The 22,026-nt window shown below is 42.5% G+C and overlaps 1 protein-coding gene across 1 annotated transcript in view; it reads right to left on the reverse strand.

Annotated features, from left to right (window-relative positions):
• The window catches only part of LOC124722195, a 417,264-nt gene that overhangs the window by 267,032 nt on the left and 128,206 nt on the right, over positions 1 to 22,026 (reverse strand). Inside the window, exon 3 of the mRNA XM_047247393.1 lies at positions 3,600 to 3,945. Within this exon, the coding sequence (XP_047103349.1) occupies positions 3,600 to 3,945 (346 nt within the window). The remainder of the gene's footprint in view (positions 1 to 3,599; positions 3,946 to 22,026) is intronic.

Consider the following 22,026-nt stretch of genomic DNA (forward strand, 5'->3'; position numbering starts at 1 on the left):
GTGTTCGGAAATACATCGTTGCCACTGTAGTTGGCGCTGACGAATGGAAGTTCCTCTGACCACGTGTCGTGTGGTCCTTGGGTGCTGCAGGCTGTGTGATTGACGCAACGTCCTGTAAGAATCAAAATGGCCCGGTATTCATGTCGGGAACAAGCCGATATGGTGTTTGTGTACGGCCAAGGAGATGGAAATGGTCGAGAGACAACACGGCTATACCAAAACAAGCACTCTCACAGACACCAACTGCATCTCACAACATTTCAACCTCTCTTGGATGTTTGTGTTACCGTGGGTCTTTTCAGACAGACAAACCTGCAGGAAGGTGGCAGGCTGTGGGTACACCAGATTTGGAGGACCCTGTTGTACAGGATATTGAGAAGAACCCTATTACAAGTTCCAGGCATGTGCCCAAAAGTACAATTACTCGTATCCTGCATGACAACCTTTACTATGCTAATCAACTGCAACGAGTGCAAGGACTGTCAGTAGCGGATTTTTTGATGATTTTTGCACCAGACCATCAAAATTATGAGATTTCTGTCATCAGTCCTCCTTACCGACGATGCAAGCTTTACCAGAAGTGGCATCATCACACTGCATAATCGTCTTCTGTGGGCTACAGACACGGCACGTGGTCAGAGGAACTTTCATTCGTCAGCGCCATCTACCGTGATAACGATGCATTTTTTTTTTTTTTTTTTTTTTTTTCCTTTATTGAATTTCAATTCCCCCCGAAGGGGGCGGGCTGGCAGCAGCTTAGGACGCCGCTCTGCAGCCTACAGGTTTTCTGACAAAGAGCAGGAGAATAAATAATAATAAAAAACAGGCGATAAAATCGGGGACTCATTGAGTAACAAGGTGAAAAGAAAATGGGGAAATGAAAACAAACAACAGAGGGATGATGAAGCGAATAAAAATACATACGGAGCAGACAGGGGAAACAAGAGACAATTAAAAATACACGGCGACAGTCTGGATTCTGTTCGCAAAGTATATAAAACGCACACCCAGCGACAGCATGGTTTCTGTTCGCAACACAACACTGAATAGTCACTAGAACACAGCACGAAAAAGTCAGCAAAGGTGACACCACAGTCGAGAGCAGGTGGGGGGAAACTGAACAGGAGATGGGAAAACAAAAGGGGGGGAAAGGAGAGTAAAAGCGAAGGGGGGGGGGGGGGGGAACCGGGAAACGATGCATTTCCAGACACATGCTTATATGATCTTTTTCCCTCCATTTCCAGTCAGGAATCCGTCCCTGCAGTTTGTCGGTTTTATTAATGTTCAGCCTGTATACATTTCGAGGTTTTCTTATTAAATGTGCGCTTTAAAACACGCGCTATATGTGAACATTTGGTTCACATGTCTATCTATCTTCCACCACTTGCATCAAAGAAGAACAAATGCAGTAGGTACAGTTCGCAGGGACGGGAAAGGAAAGCCAAAACTTGAAGTTAAGCTGTAAAGACGCGAGATGGAACATGACAACCGACGCTATGATAGCCTTGAAATGACAAGGCAAAAGAGACTACGTTGGCTGCATGCGGTGCAGCTACAACGAAATCAGCTGTGGAAATGGATCAGATGGTTCAAATGGCTCTGAGCACTATGGGATTTAACATCTGATGTATCAGTCCCCTAGAACTACTTAAACCTAACCAACCTAAGGGCATCACACACATCCATGTCCGAGGCAGGATTCGAACCTGCGACGTAGCGGTCGCGCGGTTCCAGACTGAAGCGCCTAGAACCGCTCGGCCACTGCGGCCGGCCGAAAGTGGATCACCAAACTAATACCGATAGATTTAAACCAAAATTTGTGTTGTAACGGAATGTTTTCTCAAAATACTGAAACGGCACATAAACTATTTTTTGACTCTCTATACTCATACGTGTTAAATTCTCACGTTATTTACAAGGTTCATATCGGAAAGAATACTTCAGTACCCGAATTTCACTTCAGCATCATTTTTGAGATACTGGAGACATACTACCAAGAAAGGAAAGCATCAGGAGGTCGTCCAGCAGACGAGCAGAGTCCACTGTGACTTCACCGAGCGATGTGTCGCAGTGGTTAGCACACTGGACTCGCATTCGAGAGGACGACAGTTCAATTCCGCGTCCGGCCATCCTGATTTAGGTTTTCTGTGATTTCCCTAAATCGCTCCAGGCAAATGTTGGGATGGTTCCTTTGAAAGGGCACGGCCGACTTCCTTTCCCGTCTTTCCCTAATCCGATGAGACCGATGACCTCGTTGTTTGATCTCTTCCCCCAAACAACCCAACCATGCATTGTGACTTCGAGAAAGGCAGAAGAAACATGGACATGTAAGGAGATGCCTCATATGCAACAAGAAGAAAAAACGAACGGAATCACGTTACTACTGTAAACAGTGTGATGTGGGACTGTATGTTGTGCCTTGTTTCGAAATGTAAAGGGTGTTTATAAATGAATATCTGGGGTTTAACGCTTTATAATATTTATTATATTAAGCTTACAGCTGTAAATGGTATGTCAAATGAAAGAGCAACTCAAACAGTTTTACCAAGAACCTTATAAATTTTCAATGTGAGCCCCATTTGTCGCACGGTACACACCAAGTCTATAGCCGAGTTATTCCAAAGCGTTGATAAGTGTGTCTTCAGTGATTATAGCAATAGCTGCTTCAATCCGGTTTCTTAATTCACGGAGGTCTGCTGGTAGCAGAGGCACGTACACACTATACTTGATGAAGCCGCAAAGGAAAAAATCGCATGGCGTTACGTCGGGTGAACGTGGAGGCCATGAAAAGCATGCCCCGTCATTGGGCCCCTTGTGGCCTATCCAGCGCTTGGGTACAGTGAAGTTCAACCAATCTAGCGGATTGCGGCGGAAACATTGTGCGCTGCGCATGCGCACTGCGCATGCGCACTGCTGCCAAACGCAACTGTTGCTTTTTCATTTGACATATCATCTATAACTGTAAGTTTAATGCAATAAATATTATAAAGCGGTAAAACCCCGATGTTCATTTACAAACACCCTGTATATGGCAAAAATACTTTCTGAAATGTGCTTCTTTTTAACTTCATCTAGTTTACGAACTTCAACAGAAAAGAATATTGGAAGTGCATTGTATTTTAAGAACTTATTGGTGAGAATAAGTACATACGAACCTACGACGATACCGACGCAGCGCACCAAACACTCGAACACTCTGCGCCACGAGCAGCGATTTGCAGAGAGTCCCTGCCGCACACGCGTATGCGCACTGTTACTGCACACTCAGCAGTGAAAGGGTTAAATGGGAGGGAAAATCGACTGCGGAAGATGAAGTCAGTCAACCTGAACGGATTTTCAGAACCGCTAATGAAGTTTTTACGTGACCGTCCAGAAGCTGTTTTGGGAAATTGTTTTCCGAATTCCAGTTTTGGGAGCCGCGTGTAAACGTAGTGTGGCAGCTGTCCGCCGCGTCAAGTGCTGACGTAACGCAACAGCGTCCACGCTCGGCCGCGGGGGAAGGTAGCGTTCTGACTGGCAGGGCTTCGACTCTTCGGGCACAGCTAGCGCAGCGGCAACTGCTACTACTACTGCGAAAGCCGATGCGCTACTTCACCTACCAGACACGGGCATGGTGGGCACGCAGTCGACGCGCAGGTCGGAGACGGCGCCGGTGACGGCCTGGCTGACGTAGACGAAGCAGTACTCCACGTAGCGCTCAGAGAAGACGGAGCAGGGGAAGCGCAGCGCGTGCTGGCCGCGCGTCACGCGCGCCTCGGCCGCGTACACCAGCGTAGACGGCGGCGCCACGGACGCCACGTCCGCGCGCAGACGCGCGAACACGCGGATGCGGTCCGCCGACGCGAGGATGCACTCCGGGTACTGGAACAGCACCGACACGCCGTCCTCGCACGGGAAGACGCTCCGCGCGTGCACGTTGAACACGAACTGGTCGCTCCACGCCGCCTGCACACAACGCGACATCTGCTTTGTGAGCTGAAATCATACTTCACTTAAACTAACACGTATCATATGAAGGGCTTATTACAATAGTGATACAAGTAAATTTTTGTTCAGTTTGACATACAGAGCCCTAAAGTTAAATGAGCGCTGAAAAATCTGCAGTTGAGATACCAGAAATATTCAAGCATATGGCTTCTTGCTAGAGATGAACCTTTCATTCTGTTTGTTTCGATCATTTATTTCAGAAGCATTATAGACAGAAAAGTGGAGGTAATGGGCTTGTATCACTATTGAAATAAGCCCTTCATATGTTCTTTAGTGGGGTGGGGGAAAGGGAAGAGTTTGTGTAAGCAACCTATTCCAATGACGAACAGGCAACCCTCGCCTCATAACTAACATGAAGTTCCCAGTCGGCTGCAGAAGATCATATCATTCTTGCAACACAATTCAGCAAAAGGTCGAGTAGTATCGGACACGTATGCTTCTACAAAAATATAATATTGTCTGAGGATAGTATTGAAACATTCCTTACACTAAGCATTACTGTGCTACGCTAGTTAATATTATCCATAAAAAATTATAAAAATTATGTATGTATGTATGTTCCATATCTCCTTCTAAATCACGGTACCGATTTCACCCATACTTGGTACATATCCACTACTGGTCATTAAAATTGCTACACCAAGAAGAAATGCAGATCATAAACGAGTATTCATTGGACATATATACACTCCTGGAAATGGAAAAAAGAACACATTGACACCGGTGTGTCAGACCCACCATACTTGCTCCGGACACTGCGAGAGGGCTGTACAAGCAATGATCACACGCACGGCACAGCGGACACACCAGGAACCGCGGTGTTGGCCGTCGAATGGCGCTAGCTGCGCAGCATTTGTGCACCGCCGCCGTCAGTGTCAGCCAGTTTGCCGTGGCATACGGAGCTCCATCGCAGTCTTTAACACTGGTAGCATGCCGCGACAGCGTGGACGTGAACCGTATGTGCAGTTGACGGACTTTGAGCGAGGGCGTATAGTGGGCATGCGGGAGGCCGGGCGGACGTACCGCCGAATTGCTCAACACGTGGGGCGTGAGGTCTCCACAGTACATCGATGTTGTCGCCAGTGGTCGGCGGAAGGTGCACGTGCCCGTCGACCTGGGACCGGACCGCAGCGACGCACGGATGCACGCCAAGACAGTAGGATCCTACGCAGTGCCGTAGGGGACCGCACCGCCACTTCCCAGCAAATTAGGGACACTGTTGCTCCTGGGGTATCGGCGAGGACCATTCGCAACCGTCTCCATGAGGCTGGGCTACGGTCCCGCACACCGTTAGGCCGTCTTCCGCTCACGCCCCAACATCGTGCAGCCCGCCTCCAGTGGTGTCGCGACAGGCGTGAATGGAGGGACGAATGGAGACGTGTCGTCTTCAGCGATGAGAGTCGCTTCTGCCTTGGTACCAATGATGGTCGACTGCGTGTTTGGCGCCGTGCAGGTGAGCGCCACAATCAGGACTGCATACGACCGAGGCACACAGGGCCAACACCCGGCATCATGGTGTGGGGAGCGATCTCCTACACTGGCCGTACACCACAGGTGATCGTCGAGGGGACACTGAATAGTGCACGGTACATCCAAACCGTCATCGAACCCATCGTTCTACCATTCCTAGACCGGCAAGGGAACTTGCTGTTCCAACAGGACAATGCACGTCCGCATGTATCCCGTGCCACCCAACGTGCTCTAGAAGGTGTAAGTCAACTACCCTGGCCAGCAAGATCTCCGGATCTGTCCCCCATTGAGCATGTTTGGGACTGGATGAAGCGTCGTCTCACGTCCAGCACGAACGCTGGTCCAACTGAGGCGCCAGGTGGAAATGGCATGGCAAGCCGTTCCACAGGACTACATCCAGCATCTCTACGATCGTCTCCATGGGAGAATAGCAGCCTGCATTGCTGCGAAAGGTGGATATACACTGTACTAGTGCCGACATTGTGCATGCTCTGTTGCCTGTGTCTATGTGCCTGTGGTTCTGTCAGTGTGATCATGTGATGTATCTGACCCCAGGAATGTGTCAATAAAGTTTCCCCTTCCTGGGACAATGAATTCACGGTGTTCTTATTTCAATTTCCAGGAGTGTATTATACTAGAACTGACATGTGATTACATTTTCACGCAATTTGGGTGCATAGATCATGAGAAATCTGTACCCAGAACAACCAGCTCTGGCCGTAATAACGGCCTTGATACGCGTTGGCATTGAGTCAAACAGAGCTCGGATGGCGTGCACAGGTACAGCTGCCGATACAGCTTCAACACGGTACCACAGTTCATCAAAAGGAGTGACTGGCGTATTGTGACGAGCCAGTTGCTCGGCCACCATTGACCAGACGTTTTCAGTTGGTGAGAGACCTGGAGAACGTGCTGGCCAGGGCAGCAGTCGAACATTTCTGTATCCACAGGACCTGCAACATGCGGTCGTGCATTATCCTGTTGAAATGTGGGGTTTCGCAGGGATAAAATGAAGGGTAGAGCCACGGGTCGTAACACATCTGAAATGTAGCGTCCACTGTTCAAAGTGCCGTCAATGCGAACAAGAGGTGACCGAGACGTGTAACCAATGACACCCCATACCATCACGCCGGGCGATACGCCAGTATGGCGATGACGAATACACGCTTCCAATGTGCGTTCACCGCGATGTCGCCAAACACGGGTGCGACCATCATGATGTTGTAAACAGAACCTGGATCCCTCCGAAAAAATGACGTTTTGCCATTCGTGCACCCAGGTTCGTCGTTCAGTACACCATCGCAGGCGCTCCTGCCTGTGACGCAGCGTCAAGTGTAACCGCAGCCATGGACTCCGAGCTGATAGTCCATGCTGCTGCAAACGTCGTCTAACTGTTCGTGCAGATGGTTGTTGTCTTGCAAACGTCCCCATCTGTTGGCTCAGGGAGCGAGACGTGGCTACACGATCCGTTACAGCCATGCGGATAAGATGCCTGTCATCTCGACTGCTAGTGATACGAGGCCGTTGGGATCCAGCACGGCGTTCCGTATTACCCTCCTGAACCTACCGATTCCATATTCTGCTAACAGTCATTGGCTCTCGAACAACGTGAGCAGCAATGTCGCGATACGATAAACCGCAATCGCGATAGGCTACAATCCGACCTTTATCAAAGTCGGAAACGTGATGGTACGCATTTCTCCTCCTTACACGAGGCATCACAGCAACGTTTCACCAGACAACGCCGGTCAACTGCTGTTTGTGTATGAGAAATCGGTTGGAAACTTTCCTCATGTCAGCACGTTGCAGGTGTCGCCACGGGTGCCAACCTTGTGTGAATGCTCTGAAAAGCTAATCATTTGCACATCACAGCATCTTTTTTCTGTCGGCTAAATTTCGCGTCTGTAGCACGTCATCTTCATGGTGTAGCAATTTTAATGGCCAGTAGTGTATCATTTACTATCTGTAAAGATCAATGTGGGTGTAAGAACCATCCAGCAATCAAAAGTGTAGGGGTGTGGGTGAAAAAGCAGTGTAGCACACGATGTGAGAATGCCCATACTTTCGCCATCCAGTATTTCAGAATGAGAGCACTTGCAACAGTCTTTACTCACAATTTCAAACCTTTGTGAATCTTTGTCGGTGACGATCCCCGTAAAAAGATGAAAGGGGAAAAGTTTGTCACTTACTAGATTTTCGCTGTTCATACAGTAAAACTGCCACATGAATTATAATGTTTTAGTTTGTGACTTCTTTACTAATAACTTTATTCGTGGCAAATATTTTTCGACAGTATCCACATACACCACTGAGGGTACCAATAAAATTACATCATTATACACTTAGCTCAGGAGATACGGCGTATAAACACTGAACTACAGCACGATATTACCACTTTGCTAGCAATTCTATTCGCAACGTATTTCGTGGATAGTATCCTCATATATAGCTGAATGTACCCAGAAAAATATAGCAGTCTATGACACATAGTTCAGGACATATGATGTCAAACACTGAGCTTCGTGAAAAATTGCCACATCATGCATAACGATTTAATTTGTTGCTTCTTTGTTACTAACTCTATTTACAACACATTTCACAGACAGGGGCACATATATCACTACATGTACCTACAAAAGTATACAAATGTACAGCATATAGTTCAGATTCAATTTAATGATGAGGTAGATAATTGTTTTTCTACTATAAATAGTACATTTGACTTCTAATCAGAAAGACATATAAATCAAGAAAATCCTAGTCCTATCTATGAGAGCTTTTATTAGATTTATTATCCCAATAATTGTTATAATCCTCACAACAACACTATCAAAAAAAATTAATCGATGACTGAGAAAGATCACCATTTAAATGTGTATTTGAACCAAAAACTTTGGCACGAATACCATTATCCATCCAATTCTTTCTAATCGCTGTAATTTTTCTAATCTTCGATGTAAAAATTGCATTCATTCTACCAACTGCAATTATTTTAAAAGCATCAGACATTATAATCTGAACAGTATCAACAATATTCTTCCTCTCTAGTCCTATTAGGTGGACTATACCATGGATGAAATTAAGGGGCTCTACAGTTAGCATAACAACTATAACATATATGGTACATTCAGAAAGTAATGATATAACTAATCAACCTTAAACAGAATAAGAAGCGAAATATTGCAGTCAGTTTCGACCTGAAAGGTTGGGAGATAATTACCCTTATTCTTTATTAATTGAAGCCAAAAAGAGATGTATTACTGTTAATAATATAATTGCACTATAAAGATCCAATTAACGATATGTAAAAACAATATGTAAGTTGCTAACTTTTTATATTAGCATTTAAACTCCATTAACATTTCCAACATTTATATAGTTTAAATAAAACATTACATTTTCACTGTAAAAATAATATAAATTATATTTATAAATATGTAAAAATAAAAATATTTCCTTAACATCTTCAGTATTACACTATAATTACAAGCTATTTAGGTATAAGAAAAATCACTAAAGTAAGTACCCAAAAAATAAAAGTTGAAAGGTAACTCTTAAAATTTGTGTCGTAGCAACCTCCAATATCATTTATTAAATAAATAAATAAACTATACAAACCCTGACCACCTGATACCTCACCTCAACCATAACCAAAAGACTTTGATGAATAATGACCCAACTTTAAAGGTATATATCTAACAAATGTATTTGAAAGGAAAGGTAAAAATCACATAGAACCAGCAAATCTAACAAAAGACAATACATTCAAAGAAAATAAATTGTGAGAAATATCAAACTTAGAAATAAGATAACCTAAAGAAGCACCTAAAACATCAACAGTAATTGTTAAAAATTTCAAATAACAAGGTAAAACAATCACATGAGGAATAGGAAAAATTAATCAAGACAAAAGACTACCACCAAAAACAGCAACAAATAGTAAAGCAATTATACCAAATGAAATATAATAACCCTTATTGTCAAAAGAAAATCTTGAGTAAAAATTATTATGCCAGATATTGAATAATAAAATAAACGAAAAGAATAAAAACAAGTTAAGCTTGTAAAAAAATAAAGATAAATTAAACAATTAATTCATCTTAAGCAAACCATCTCAAGAACAAAACCCTTTTTAATAAAACCCAGCCAAAAAAGGCATACCATACAAAGACAACCTAGAAACATTGAAACAGACAGAAGTTAAATGCATAAAATTAACAATGGAACCCATAAAACGAATATCCTGAGAATCGTTTAAATTATGAATGATTGAACCCGCACACAAAAATAAGTATGCCTTAAATAAAGCATGAGACAATCAATGAAATAAAGCAAGCTTTGAATAACCTATAACCAAAATTCTTATTATTAAACCAAGTTGTCTTAAAGTAGGAAGAGCAATAATCTTCTTTAAATCAAACTCAAAATTTGCCCCCACGCCAGCCATAAATATAGTTATACAACTAATTAAAACTAAAAACCAACCACAATTATAAATCTCTTATATTGGTCTAAAACGAATTAACAAATAAACTTCCACAGTAACAAGAGGAGAAGAATGAACCAAGGCAGAAGCAGCAGTAGGAGCAGCTATAGCGGCAGAAAGTCAAGAAGAAAAAGGAATCTGAGCTCTCTTAGCTATAACAGCTAGAACAATTAATACAGCAATAAGCTTTATTTCAAAATAACTCGAAATAAAGTCATAATAATAAATATAATTCCAACTCCCAAAATTTAATATTCAAGCAATATGAATTAAAATAACGACATCGCCAAACCGATTAGATAAAGCAATTAATATACCAGCACTATAAGACATTACATTTTGATAATAAATAACGAAACAGTAAGAAATATTTTCGCCGTCACCAGCGGACCAAAACCCAGCCGATTATTCAAAGACCGCTATGCACAGCAAATGGATGAAAGTTTTCCTATATATTCCTAAGATCCCGATCTCGAACAGCCTCGGAAATTTTCTTGATATCTTTATCCGTTTCCCAGATACCAAGGTCCAAATTACCCTAATTCTACACGTATGAGGCGAAATCTAAATAATAAATAACCGCAGCAAATGCTCAAATTTTAACGGTATATTCTCTAGCCATTTATCTAGAGCAGCCAGTTAGTTTTATTTATTTATTTAACCCCATCTTACGTCGGACCAAGTTTTCACACATACAGCAACTTTTTCACATCGTAGCTACCTAAAAAATAATAATTTTAATTTGAAAAAAGTACTAATATTGTTTGAGTGTCTAAAGTGGCAATGTCAGTAAATAACTGACTAGGGAACTAAAAAAGTAATGCTGGAAGTGCTTGTACCACTGCAGCTGCTGCCAGTAATAGAGGCAATAATAATAATAATTATTATTATTACAGCGGCAAATATAAAAAGAATTTATAGGTATACAAAATAAACGTTTTCTGATATAGCGAGTTCTTGGGAAAGGAACTTTAAAGAGTGACTCAGCTAAGAATACTGGGAAATGAATAAAATCTTGTTGGAAAGAAGGATGCAAAAGGGTAACGAGTGCGTTCAGGGACCATGGTAATCATAACAGATATTTTATTAACAGTCTTGTGAAGCTGGAGATGTTATTCAGTTCTCTAATACAATACGCGAGATTATTTCCTACTACTAATGAGGACTTCGAGCAAGTGGCTGAACGGTGGAATGAGACAGAAAGGATTTTGCTCTGGTGGGAACAGGTGCCTCTGCCACGTTGCTCAGACAAGAGCGCCAAGGTCGAGAAGAGATATGACGGACTGTGTTTGTTGATAAGACAGTAGAGAAAACAGAGGGTGTGGAAATCTCTGCGCTTGTCTGCACTCAGCCAGGATAGCTGTGCATTTGATGGTGAAATACGATCAAAGAGTCGAACATCACAGATATAACGAACACAGGCATTCATAGCAAGTTCCAGGAGCCGTGAGCTCTCCTGAGAAATACCTTGCAGGTTAAAATCGCTGCAATCAATGAATGGAAGTACAAATGCTTGTAAAAGTTTCTTTCGCAGGTGAAGAGGGAAGAATTTTTTTATATTTTTGTTGGACGTGGAGAGATGCTTATGCCTTCTTGCACATTACAGTTATGTCCTCAGTACAATTTAGATTTTCATCTATTATTTCTCCTAGACTCTGCGCTGAAGTAGAGAAGTTGAGATTTGTCCCATTTAGAGTTAAACGTAGTAGGGATCCCCGATATTTCAGGGTAATGAGCCTAGAATGACCAACAAATATCGCTTGGGTTTTGAATGAGTTAAGCTTTAATCCTATATGCTGCGCCCATTTTGATAGTGCACACAGGTCGGAATTTAGATTCTCGATAGCTGTCTCCTGGTTTATTGGTTTTGCACTTATATACAACCGGAGACCATCAGCGTACATTTGGTATTTTCAGTAGGGCAAAGCTGTTGACACATCATTTACGTACACTGAGAAGAGTATAAGACCTAATACCAGACGATGGGGGACGCGTGATACTACCTGCCCCCATTGTGACTTAATGGTGCAGGACATACGCATTGCTGCCATCACGTCAAGTATGAGCGGAACAGTTGCACTGCAGATCAGAAATATTGTGCGCAGATGACAGTTTGATTTGGCGACAAGAATTTTTCCCTGCTAATGCGCCCTTAAAGTCTACATAGTCACACTGCACTGCCGTTGGCGAGATATTTAGGCTGCTAAGTTTGGCAAGCAAGATGTCTAAGTCGACAGTGTCAAAGACCCTGTTGAAGCACAAGTTAGTTGCGTCTGGTAGATTGGTGGAAACTTCATGTTATCTGTTATCTTTATTAAAGTAGATGTTGTCCTGCGATGTAAACGGAAAGCTGTTTGCTAATCGCCTAGTAAGTTGTTTGTAGTTACGCAGTTTGTTAGCTGGTCTTGGACTATTATATTCTGAGGCATTGGACAGTGCAGGAAGAACGAAAGTAGGCCGGTAATCAGACGGTGCTGTGGCAACATTCTTTTCAGGTAGTGGCTTAACGAGTCCCTGCTTCCAGGCCTCAGCGAAAACATTTGTCGTTAAAGAGTAGTTGAAGATAACTGTTATAGTGTGCAGTAGTGGTCCAGTAATACTCTTCACCATTTGGACTGTGATGCCATCGTGTCCATTGACGGTATTCCAGCAACATGCCTTATAAGAATTTTTTGTAGTTATAGTCGGTTACCCCCCCTAATATAATCAATGAGTCTCTGTTTCGGTTGTAGTTCAGTTCTGGTTGTAGGTAATGTGAAGTATCGGTTTAGTTCTTCGGTTGGGACAATGGGATCATCAGCAGCTTTTAGTTTGCCTATACCAAGACCACGCAGGTTTATCCACAGAACAGCTGACCTATTTCTGTTGTATGTTAATGCAGGGTTATGCGTGAGCTTTTCATTTCTCAATTTCACTGACTCTGTTGCTCTTCTGCTTGAAATCAATTTGATTTTCAGGCGTGGGGCATAATTTTGTGTGCCAGATGTGCAGCGTCTCTGATGTGTATGAGCTGTTTCAGTTCTTCAGCTAGGCCAGGTGAAGGTTTCCTTCTTACTTTTACGGTATTTATGGGATCACTAACGATTCTACTTTTACAGTAAACCGAAAAGCACCAACAGAAGCCTCAAATGCAGTAAAGCAAAAACTAATCAGTTCTTATCTTCTAATGAGTTTTGCAGCTAATTTCTAGGCGGCAGGCCTCAAAATTTACATTACCACTTCTACGTTATAACTTTATTGACCAATGCTACCAACCACATAAAATTACCAATCACCACAGACTTCATCATGCCGATATCTGCAAACATACCCTCACACATAAAACTTTCAATGAATTGCTTCATTAACATTCAGATTGTTCGTTTTATATTTAATTTTTGAAAGCATTCGTCCCTACATGAGCTGATATTATCACCTATAGGTTGCTGATACTGCTCTCCACGAAGTTATTGAGTTAACTAAATTTGAATGACTGATTTGCAGGATTATTGCCTTGTTGTTACTTTATTGTGCTGTTATCAGTTCTTTCATACTATCGTAAGGCAGACATCTTGATACTGGGTTGATTTGATATACAGAATTTCATTAAAGCTAAGCGAAGCTACAGTGAATTTGCTGCTCAGTTACACTTGAGTGTAATGTATTGAGTAAAACCGTTGATTACAATGTAAAAAAAATTTTTAACAAGAGAGAGAGAGAGAGAGAGAGAGAGAGAGAGAGAGAGAGAGAGAGATAACTGCGTGATTTAGATACCAAAGACGCTCTTCTATGGGGAATGTACGAAAGTGAACTGGAGTGTTGTAGTCTTCGCAATGGATTCACAATATAATCCACATGTCAGGTAGGTAAACGCCGAAAAGGAAACGTCAAATTTCACATTATCTCATCTAAAACACGTTTATAACGTATTGGGTTTACACATATCAATTAAAAAGAGAAATAAGCAAGACAATTCCTAACCTTAACGTTCTCTCTGTTACAGTGCATTTAAATGAAGATATAATAACAGATATTTTTCAGACAGAACTCCGATTTTTGCATGGTGAATGAAGTAGCCGATTTTCCTTTTCTCGTAACACTGTGCTTTTAAAGTGGAAGTTATCTGTCACAGTCGGAACTTTCAGAACAGATTTTTGTGTTTGCAGACACTCTGCGGGAAATTCTATCGTGAGGGGTTGAGGCAACCAGTCAGGGTCGAGCCGAGCATGCCACGTGGTCCACTCGGGAATGTTTACTTTAAACGCAGAAAGGGAGTAGTGGTTCAATCCTCTTTGCCTTGGGATTCCGGTCCGCATACGTTTGTGTGCGGAGACGCTGCTGTGGTTGAGTAATGTATTAAGTAGAACTGGGGTCGGTTTCTGTTGCGCGTTCTCAGATGTCGTGCTGGATTGTATTTCAAGGATTGGTGTAGTGGTATTTACAGCATTTGCAGATGTTTAACGAGCACTTGTCTATGCTGAAATGATGCAATCGTTGTTTATTTTGATGGTCAGTTCCCAAAGAACAGTACAAAATTAGGTTTAAATTAACCCAGCCGAATAACAGCGTAGTTGAAATCATCACACACTCGTTTAGTAAGTCCTAATCAATACTTTCTAATGCGTATGGAATTCTTTTGTTTGAACCTTTGAGTTATTGCAATTTATTGTACCACGTATTCCGCACATGGATGTTGTGTGCGTTATTATGGCCATTATAATCCTTTAAAGGCAATTATAGTTTCTAGATCAAAGATTCTAGGGTTCATTCGTGATCCCTTGCGGCTTCTTTAAAATTCTACTAGTCTACAGTTGACAATGCACTTTCCAGTAGGCATACTGCTATCTCACGTAGAGTGGATTTTCTGCCTCGAACAGAGAGAGCAGTTTTTCTTAGCCATTATTACAATCAGTATATACGTTTCTTAGAACTGCAATCAGCAGTACGCTTCCTCTATTTCTTTGCTTGTTTTTCAGACCCGAAGATAAGTCAGAAGTTGTAGATGCAGAGAAAGCTGGCGGTTCATCACTTTATATACGACGTAACTGTCAGGTATCTTTAATGTCTGAATTCTAAATGGAAAAGTCAGGTTAAGAGAATGACTCAATCCAGCTCACTTCACATAACTTGGCTATGAACTGGGTTACTTACACGTTATTGATGCCAGGCTATGAGCTTATCACAGCTTAGTATGTTTGCAGAATTCAGTCTAATGTTCATTTACGCCCATCATTACTTTGTTGCGCAAAGTAAGCTGTTTCTGTCCTTCTCTTGTTCTGTTCCTTCAACAAATGGTATTAAGATAGGATTATTATACAATTTCACGGGTCTAAACCTCATATAGAACAGAACATGTCATTCATGGATTTTTTCAGGATATATATTTGCTTGCATCCAGAATTTAAAAAAGATAGTATGAGGCTGACAAAAATCACTAATGTTTTTACATAAATCTCCGACCCATAACCGTAAATCACCGCCTGTACCTTTTTTTTCTGTGTCCACGCAGAGCTCCCCCCCCCCCCCCCCCAGATCGCTGAAAGGCATAAATAACGCGTACAAGACGTGGGCACACAAATGTTGTTATATAGGTAGATATACGTTGTTTGCCAATAATTTCTCTATGAGTTAATTACATACAAGAAACTAAAGTGTCTACATAAAACCGGTGCCTTAAGTACGAAAGGAAATGAGCTAAGAGTCACGAAAGCTTTATTTACCAAGACGTGGAAATCTTCACTCTCTATCCGGAAACCGAAATATCTTCTGTCGTCTGACTAAGAAAATAGAGATATTTTTTGCAGTAACCTTTTTATTTCTCTTATTAATTACGGACGCAACAGTAATCACAGGATTCTGAAACACCAGATGCCAACAGAGCTCAAAGTAGGGCACCCGTCATGAATGAAAGCACGTGCCGAGGGCTTTGTACATTAGCGATAAATTCAAACCTTGTTCCAAGCCGGGTACCAAAGCCGGATTGTGGGCTGGCAGCCAGATATTCGGAGTCGAGTTCTGTTGTGCGGTCTTAATCAGAGATTAATGTTTGATTTCAGCAGTCAGACCCTACTTGGAAAGCCCTTGAGTTGCGAGGTCGATAACTCGATGACGAGTGGTTAACCGCACTGCTGAGCGAAGTATGTGACCGTTATTACGCCACTCACCCTTTGTATTTTGTTTGTAGCTGTGGTTACACAGGTTCGTAATAAGTATCATTAATGGTAGTTTCCAAAACTACTACTTTGTGGCACGAATGACAGTAAGAGCGAACATTCCTGTTGAACAGCATTCTTCTTTCAGAAAGGTATTTTTTAAAAAAAATGACGAATGAGCGTAGACTATTGTGTTCGCTTACATTTACTTTTAACAGTTGACGAATACAAAATTAGACCGGTCTTGGATTTAAACACCGCTCCTCGAGCCGGCCGAAGTGGCCGTGCGGTTAAAGGCGCTGCAGTCTGGAACCGCAAGACCGCTACGGTCGCAGGTTCGAATCCTGCCTCGGGCATGGATGTTTGTGATGTCCTTAGGTTAGTTAGGTTTAACTCGTTCTAAGTTCTAGGGGACTAATGACCTCAGCAGTTGAGTCCCATAGTGCTCAGAGCCATTTTGAACCGCTCCTCGCGGATGCGTGGGAAATGTATTAACAATTGTGCCTCGAGCTCAATAATAAATGCAATTTATTTCTTGCTTACAACAGATTTTTGTACTAGTTTGTATTGGCTTTACGGCGCAGATATATTTTGTAATAGTTTTATGTACAGTGCATACTTGAGCAAAACAATTATAATATTTATGAATTGTAATCCAAAAAAATGGTTCAAATGGCTCTGAGCACTATGGGACTTAACATCTTAGGTCATCAGTCCCCTAGAACTTAGAACTACTTAAACCTAACTAACCTAAGAACATCACACAACACCCAGCCATCACGAGGGAGAGAAAATCCCTGACCCCGCCGGGAATCGAACCCGGGAACCCGGGCGTGGGAAGCGAGAACGCTACCGCACGACCACGAGATGCGGGCAATTGTAATCCAAATTGTAATCTGAGCACTATGGGACTTAGCATCTGAGGTCATCAGTCCCCTAGAACTTAGAACTACTTAAACCTAACTAACCTAAGGACATCACACACATCCATGCCCGAGGCAGGATTCGAACCTGCGATAGTAGCAATCACGCTAGAGCTGGTAGCTACAAATAGGCCGCACCTTATCGACAGAGTCAGTATAGAAACATGGACTAGCGCCCATGATGTCATTATAGCAACTGTTGTTGTTGTTGTTGTTGTTGTGGTCTTCAGTCCTGAGACTGGTTTGATGCAGCTCTCCATGCTACTCTATCCTGTGCAAGCTTTTTCATCTCCCAGTACCTACTGCAACCTACATCCTTCTGAATCTGCTTAGTGTATTCATCTCTTGGTCTCCCTCTACGATTTTTACCCTCCACGCTGCCCTCCAATACTAAATTGGTGATCCCTTCATGCCTCAGAACATGTCCTACCAACCGATCCCTTCTTCTGGTCAAGTTGTGCCACAAACTTCTCTTCTCCCCAATCCTATTCAATACTTCCTCATTAGTTATGTGATCTACCCATCTAATCTTCAGCATTCTTCTGTAGCACCACATTTCGAAAGCTTCTATTCTCTTCTTGTCCAAACTATTTATCGTCCATGTTTCACTTCCATACATGGCTACACTCCATACGAATACTTTCAGAAATGACTTCCTGACACTTAAATCTATACTCGATGTTAACAAATTTCTCTTCTTCAGAAACGCTTTCCTTGCCATTGCCAGCCTACATTTTATATCCTCTCTACTTCGACCATCATCAGTTATTTTGCTCCCCAAATAGCAAAACTCCTTTACTACTTTAAGTGCCTCATTTCCTAATCTAATTCCCTCAGCATCACCCGACTTAATTAGACTACATTCCATTATCCTTGTTTTGCTTTTGTTGATGTTCATCTTATATCCTCCTTTCAAGACACTGTCCATTCCATTCAACTGCTCTTCCAAGTCCTTTGCTGTCTCTGACAGAATTACAATGTCATCGGCGAACCTCAAAGTTTTTATTTCTTCTCCATGAATTTTAATACCTACTCCGAATTTTTCTTTTGTTTCCTTTACTGCTTGCTCAATATACAGATTGAACAACATCGGGGAGAGGCTACAACCCTGTCTTACTCCCTTCCCAACCACTGCTTCCCTTTCATGTCCCTCGACTCTTATAACTGCCATCTGGTTTCTGTACAAATTGTAAATAGCCTTTCGCTCTCTGTATTTTACCCCTGCCACCTTTAGAATTTGAAAGAGAGTATTCCAGTCAACATTGTCAAAAGCTTTCTCTAAGTCTACAAATGCTAGAAACGTAGGTTTGCCTTTCCTTAATCTTTCTTCTAAGATAAGTCGTAAGGTCAGTATTGCCTCACGTGTTCCAGTGTTTCTACGGAATCCAAACTGATCTTCCCCGAGGTTGGCTTCTACTAGTTTTTCCATTCGTCTGTAAAGAATTCGCGTTAGTATTTTGCAGCTGTGACTTATTAAGCTGATAGTTCGGTAATTTTCACATCTGTCAACACCTGCTTTCTTTGGGATTGGAATTATTATATTCTTCTTGAAGTCTGAGGGTATTTCGCCTGTTTCATACATCTTGCTCACCAGATGGTAGAGTTTTGTCAGGACTGGCTCTCCCACGGCCGTCAGTAGTTCCAATGGAATATTGTCTACTCCGGGGGCCTTGTTTCGACTCAGGTCTTTCAGTGCTCTGTCAAACTCTTCACGCAGTATCATATCTCCCATTTCATCTTCATCTACATCCTCTTCCATTTCCATAATATTGTCCTCAAGTACATCGCCCTTGTATAGACCCTCTATATACTCCTTCCACCTTTCTGCTTTCCCTTCTTTGCTTAGAACTGGGTTTCCATCTGAGCTCTTGATATTCATACAAGTCGTTCTCTTATCTCCAAAGGCCTCTTTAATTTTCCTGTAGGCGGTATCTATCTTACCCCTAGTGAGATAGGCCTCTACATCCTTACATTTGTCCTCTAGCCATCCCTGCTTAGCCATTTTGCACTTCCTGTCGATCTCATTTTTGAGACGTTTGTATTCCTTTTTGCCTGTTTCACTTATTGCATTTTTATATTTTCTCCTTTCATCAATTAAATTCAATATTTCTTCTGTTACCCAAGGATTTCTACTAGCCCTAGTCTTTTTACCTACTTGATCCTCTGCTGCCTTCACTACTTCATCCCTCAAAGCTACCCATTCTTCTTCTACTGTATTTATTTCCCCCATTCCTGTCAATTGCTCCCTTATGCTCTCCCTGAATCTCTGTACAACCTCTGGTTCTTTTAGTTTATCCAGGTCCCATCTCCTTAAATTCCCACCTTTTTGCAGTTTCTTCAGTTTTAATCTACAGGTCATAACCAATAGATTGTGGTCAGAGTCCACATCTGCCCCTGGAAATGTCTTACAATTTAAAACCTGGTTCCTAAATCTGTGTCTTACCATTATATAATCTATCTGATACCTTTTAGTATCTCCAGGGTTATTCCATGTATACAACCTTCTTTCATGATTCTTAAACCAAGTGTTAGTTATGATTATGTTGTGCTCTGTGCAAAATTCTACCAGGCGGCTTCCTCTTTCATTTCTGTCCCCCAATCCATATTCACCTACTACGTTTCCTTCTCTCCCTTTTCCTACACTCGAATTCCAGTCACCCATGACTATTAAATTTTCGTCTCCCTTCACAATCTGAATAATTTCTTTTATTTCATCATACATTTCTTCAATTTCTTCGTCATCTGCAGAGCTAGTTGGCATATAAACTTGTACTACTGTAGTAGGCGTGGGCTTCGTATCTATCTTGGCCACAATAATGCGTTCACTATGCTGTTTGTAGTAGCTTACCCGCATTCCTATTTTCCTATTCATTATTAAACCTACTTCTGCATTACCCCTATTTGATTTTGTGTTTATAACCCTGTAGTCACCTGACCAGAAGTCTTGTTCCTCCTGCCACCGAACTTCACTAATTCCCACTATATCTAACTTCAACCTATCCATTTCCCTTTTTAAATTTTGTAACCTACCTGCCCGATTAAGGGATCTGACATTCCACGCTCCGATCCGTAGAACGCCAGTTTTCTTTCTCCTGATAACGACATCCTCTTGAGTAGTCCTCACCCGGAGATCCGAATGGGGGACTATTTTACCTCCGGAATATTTTACCCAAGAGGACGCCATCATCATGTAATCATACAGTAAAGCTGCATGCCCTCGGGAAAAATTACGGCTGTAGTTTCCCCTTGCTTTCAGCCGTTCGCAGTACCAGCACAGCAAGGCCGTTTTGGTTATTGTTACAAGGCCAGATCAGTCAATCATCCAGACTGTTGCCCTTGCAACTACTGAAAAGGCTGCTGCCCCTCTTCAGGAACCATACGTTTGTCTGGCCTCTCAACAGATACCCCTCCGTTGTGGTTGCACCTACGGTACGGCTATCTGTATCGCTGAGGCACGCAAGCCTCCCCACCAACGGCAAGGTCCATGGTTCATGGGGGGTATAGCAACTATGATTACGAAAGTTAATAAATTAGTCAAGAAGGCTAGGAGAGTGTTTCTGCTAGCTAGAGCAGATAAGCAGTTATTACAATCTCACTTAGACAGCGAACTGGCATCACTTAGTTCCAGTAAGGTGGATGTAGTGGAATTATGAGCAAAGTTTAAGCAGATTGTAAATTGTGGTATGGAGTGTTATGTACCTAGTAAGTGGATAAAAGATCTACATCTACATATATACTACGCTAGCCACCAAGCGGTGTGCGGCGGAGGGCATAATTCGCGCCAAAGTCATATCCCCCCCCCCCCCCTTCGTTCCACTCGCGGATCGCACGAGGGGAAAGCGACTGTCTGAACGCCTCAGTACGAGCTCTAATTTCCCTTATCTTTGAAAGGTGATCATTGCGCGACTTGAAAATTGGTGGTAATAATATATGCTCTACATCCTCGGCGAAGATCGGATTTCGGAATTTAATGAGCAGCCCCTTCCGTTTACCAGTCACAAATCTTGCCGATCTTCTTTGGACTTTTTCAATCTCTTGAATGAGGATCCCATACAGACGAACAATACTCTACGACTGGATGAACTAACGTATTGCAAGCAATTTCCTTTGTTGAAGAACTGCATCGCTTCAGGCTACTTCCGGACATTTATTTTGTACTCGTCCATTAATGGGGATTTTCACCTTGTAATACGCAGTAGGCTACACTTACTAATATTGAGAGATAACTGCCAGTCATTACACCACACATTTATTTTCTGCAAATACTCATTGTTTTGTTCACAACTTTCGTGTGATACTACCTTCTTGTAGACTACAGTACCATCGGCAAACAGTCTAATGTCACTGTCAATACCATCAACCAGATCGTTTATGTAAATAGTAAAAAGCAGCGGACGTATTACGCTGCCCCGGGGCACACCTGAAGTTACGCTTGTTTCTGTTCAAGTCACCCCATTCGGGACGACATACTGCTCTCTGTCTGTTAGAAAACTTTCTATCCAACCGCATATGTCATCGCACAGACCGTAAGCGCGCAGTTTTTGGACCAAACGACAGTGCGGAACTGAGTCGAACGCGTTTCGAAAGTCGAGAAACATGGCCTCAACCTGGGAGCCGGTATCTAGAGCGAAATTCAGAGGATGCTGAAAAAGCAGAGGCTGTTGCACTCTCGGCTCAAAAGGAAAAGCATGAATGACGACAAGCGAAGGTTGGTAGAGATTCGTCCTTCTGTGAAAAGATCTATGCTCGAAGCATAGAATAGCTACCACAGTCACACCTCAGCAAAAGATCTGGCAGAGAACCCGCGAAAATTCTGGTCGTATGTATAATCACCAGGTGGGTCTAAGGCTTCCATTCAGTCCCTTGTAGACCAGTCTGGTGTGGCAGCTGGAGATAGCAAAACGAAAGCTGAAGTTTTAAATTTCACATTCAAGACATCGTTTACACCGGAGAATCGTACAAACATACCGTCATTTGGCCATCGGACAGACTCCCGTATGGACGACGTAGTAATAAGCATACCTGGCGT

This window comes from Schistocerca piceifrons, chromosome X (genome assembly GCF_021461385.2).
Source record: "Schistocerca piceifrons isolate TAMUIC-IGC-003096 chromosome X, iqSchPice1.1, whole genome shotgun sequence".
Classification (NCBI taxonomy): Eukaryota; Metazoa; Arthropoda; class Insecta; order Orthoptera; family Acrididae; genus Schistocerca; species Schistocerca piceifrons.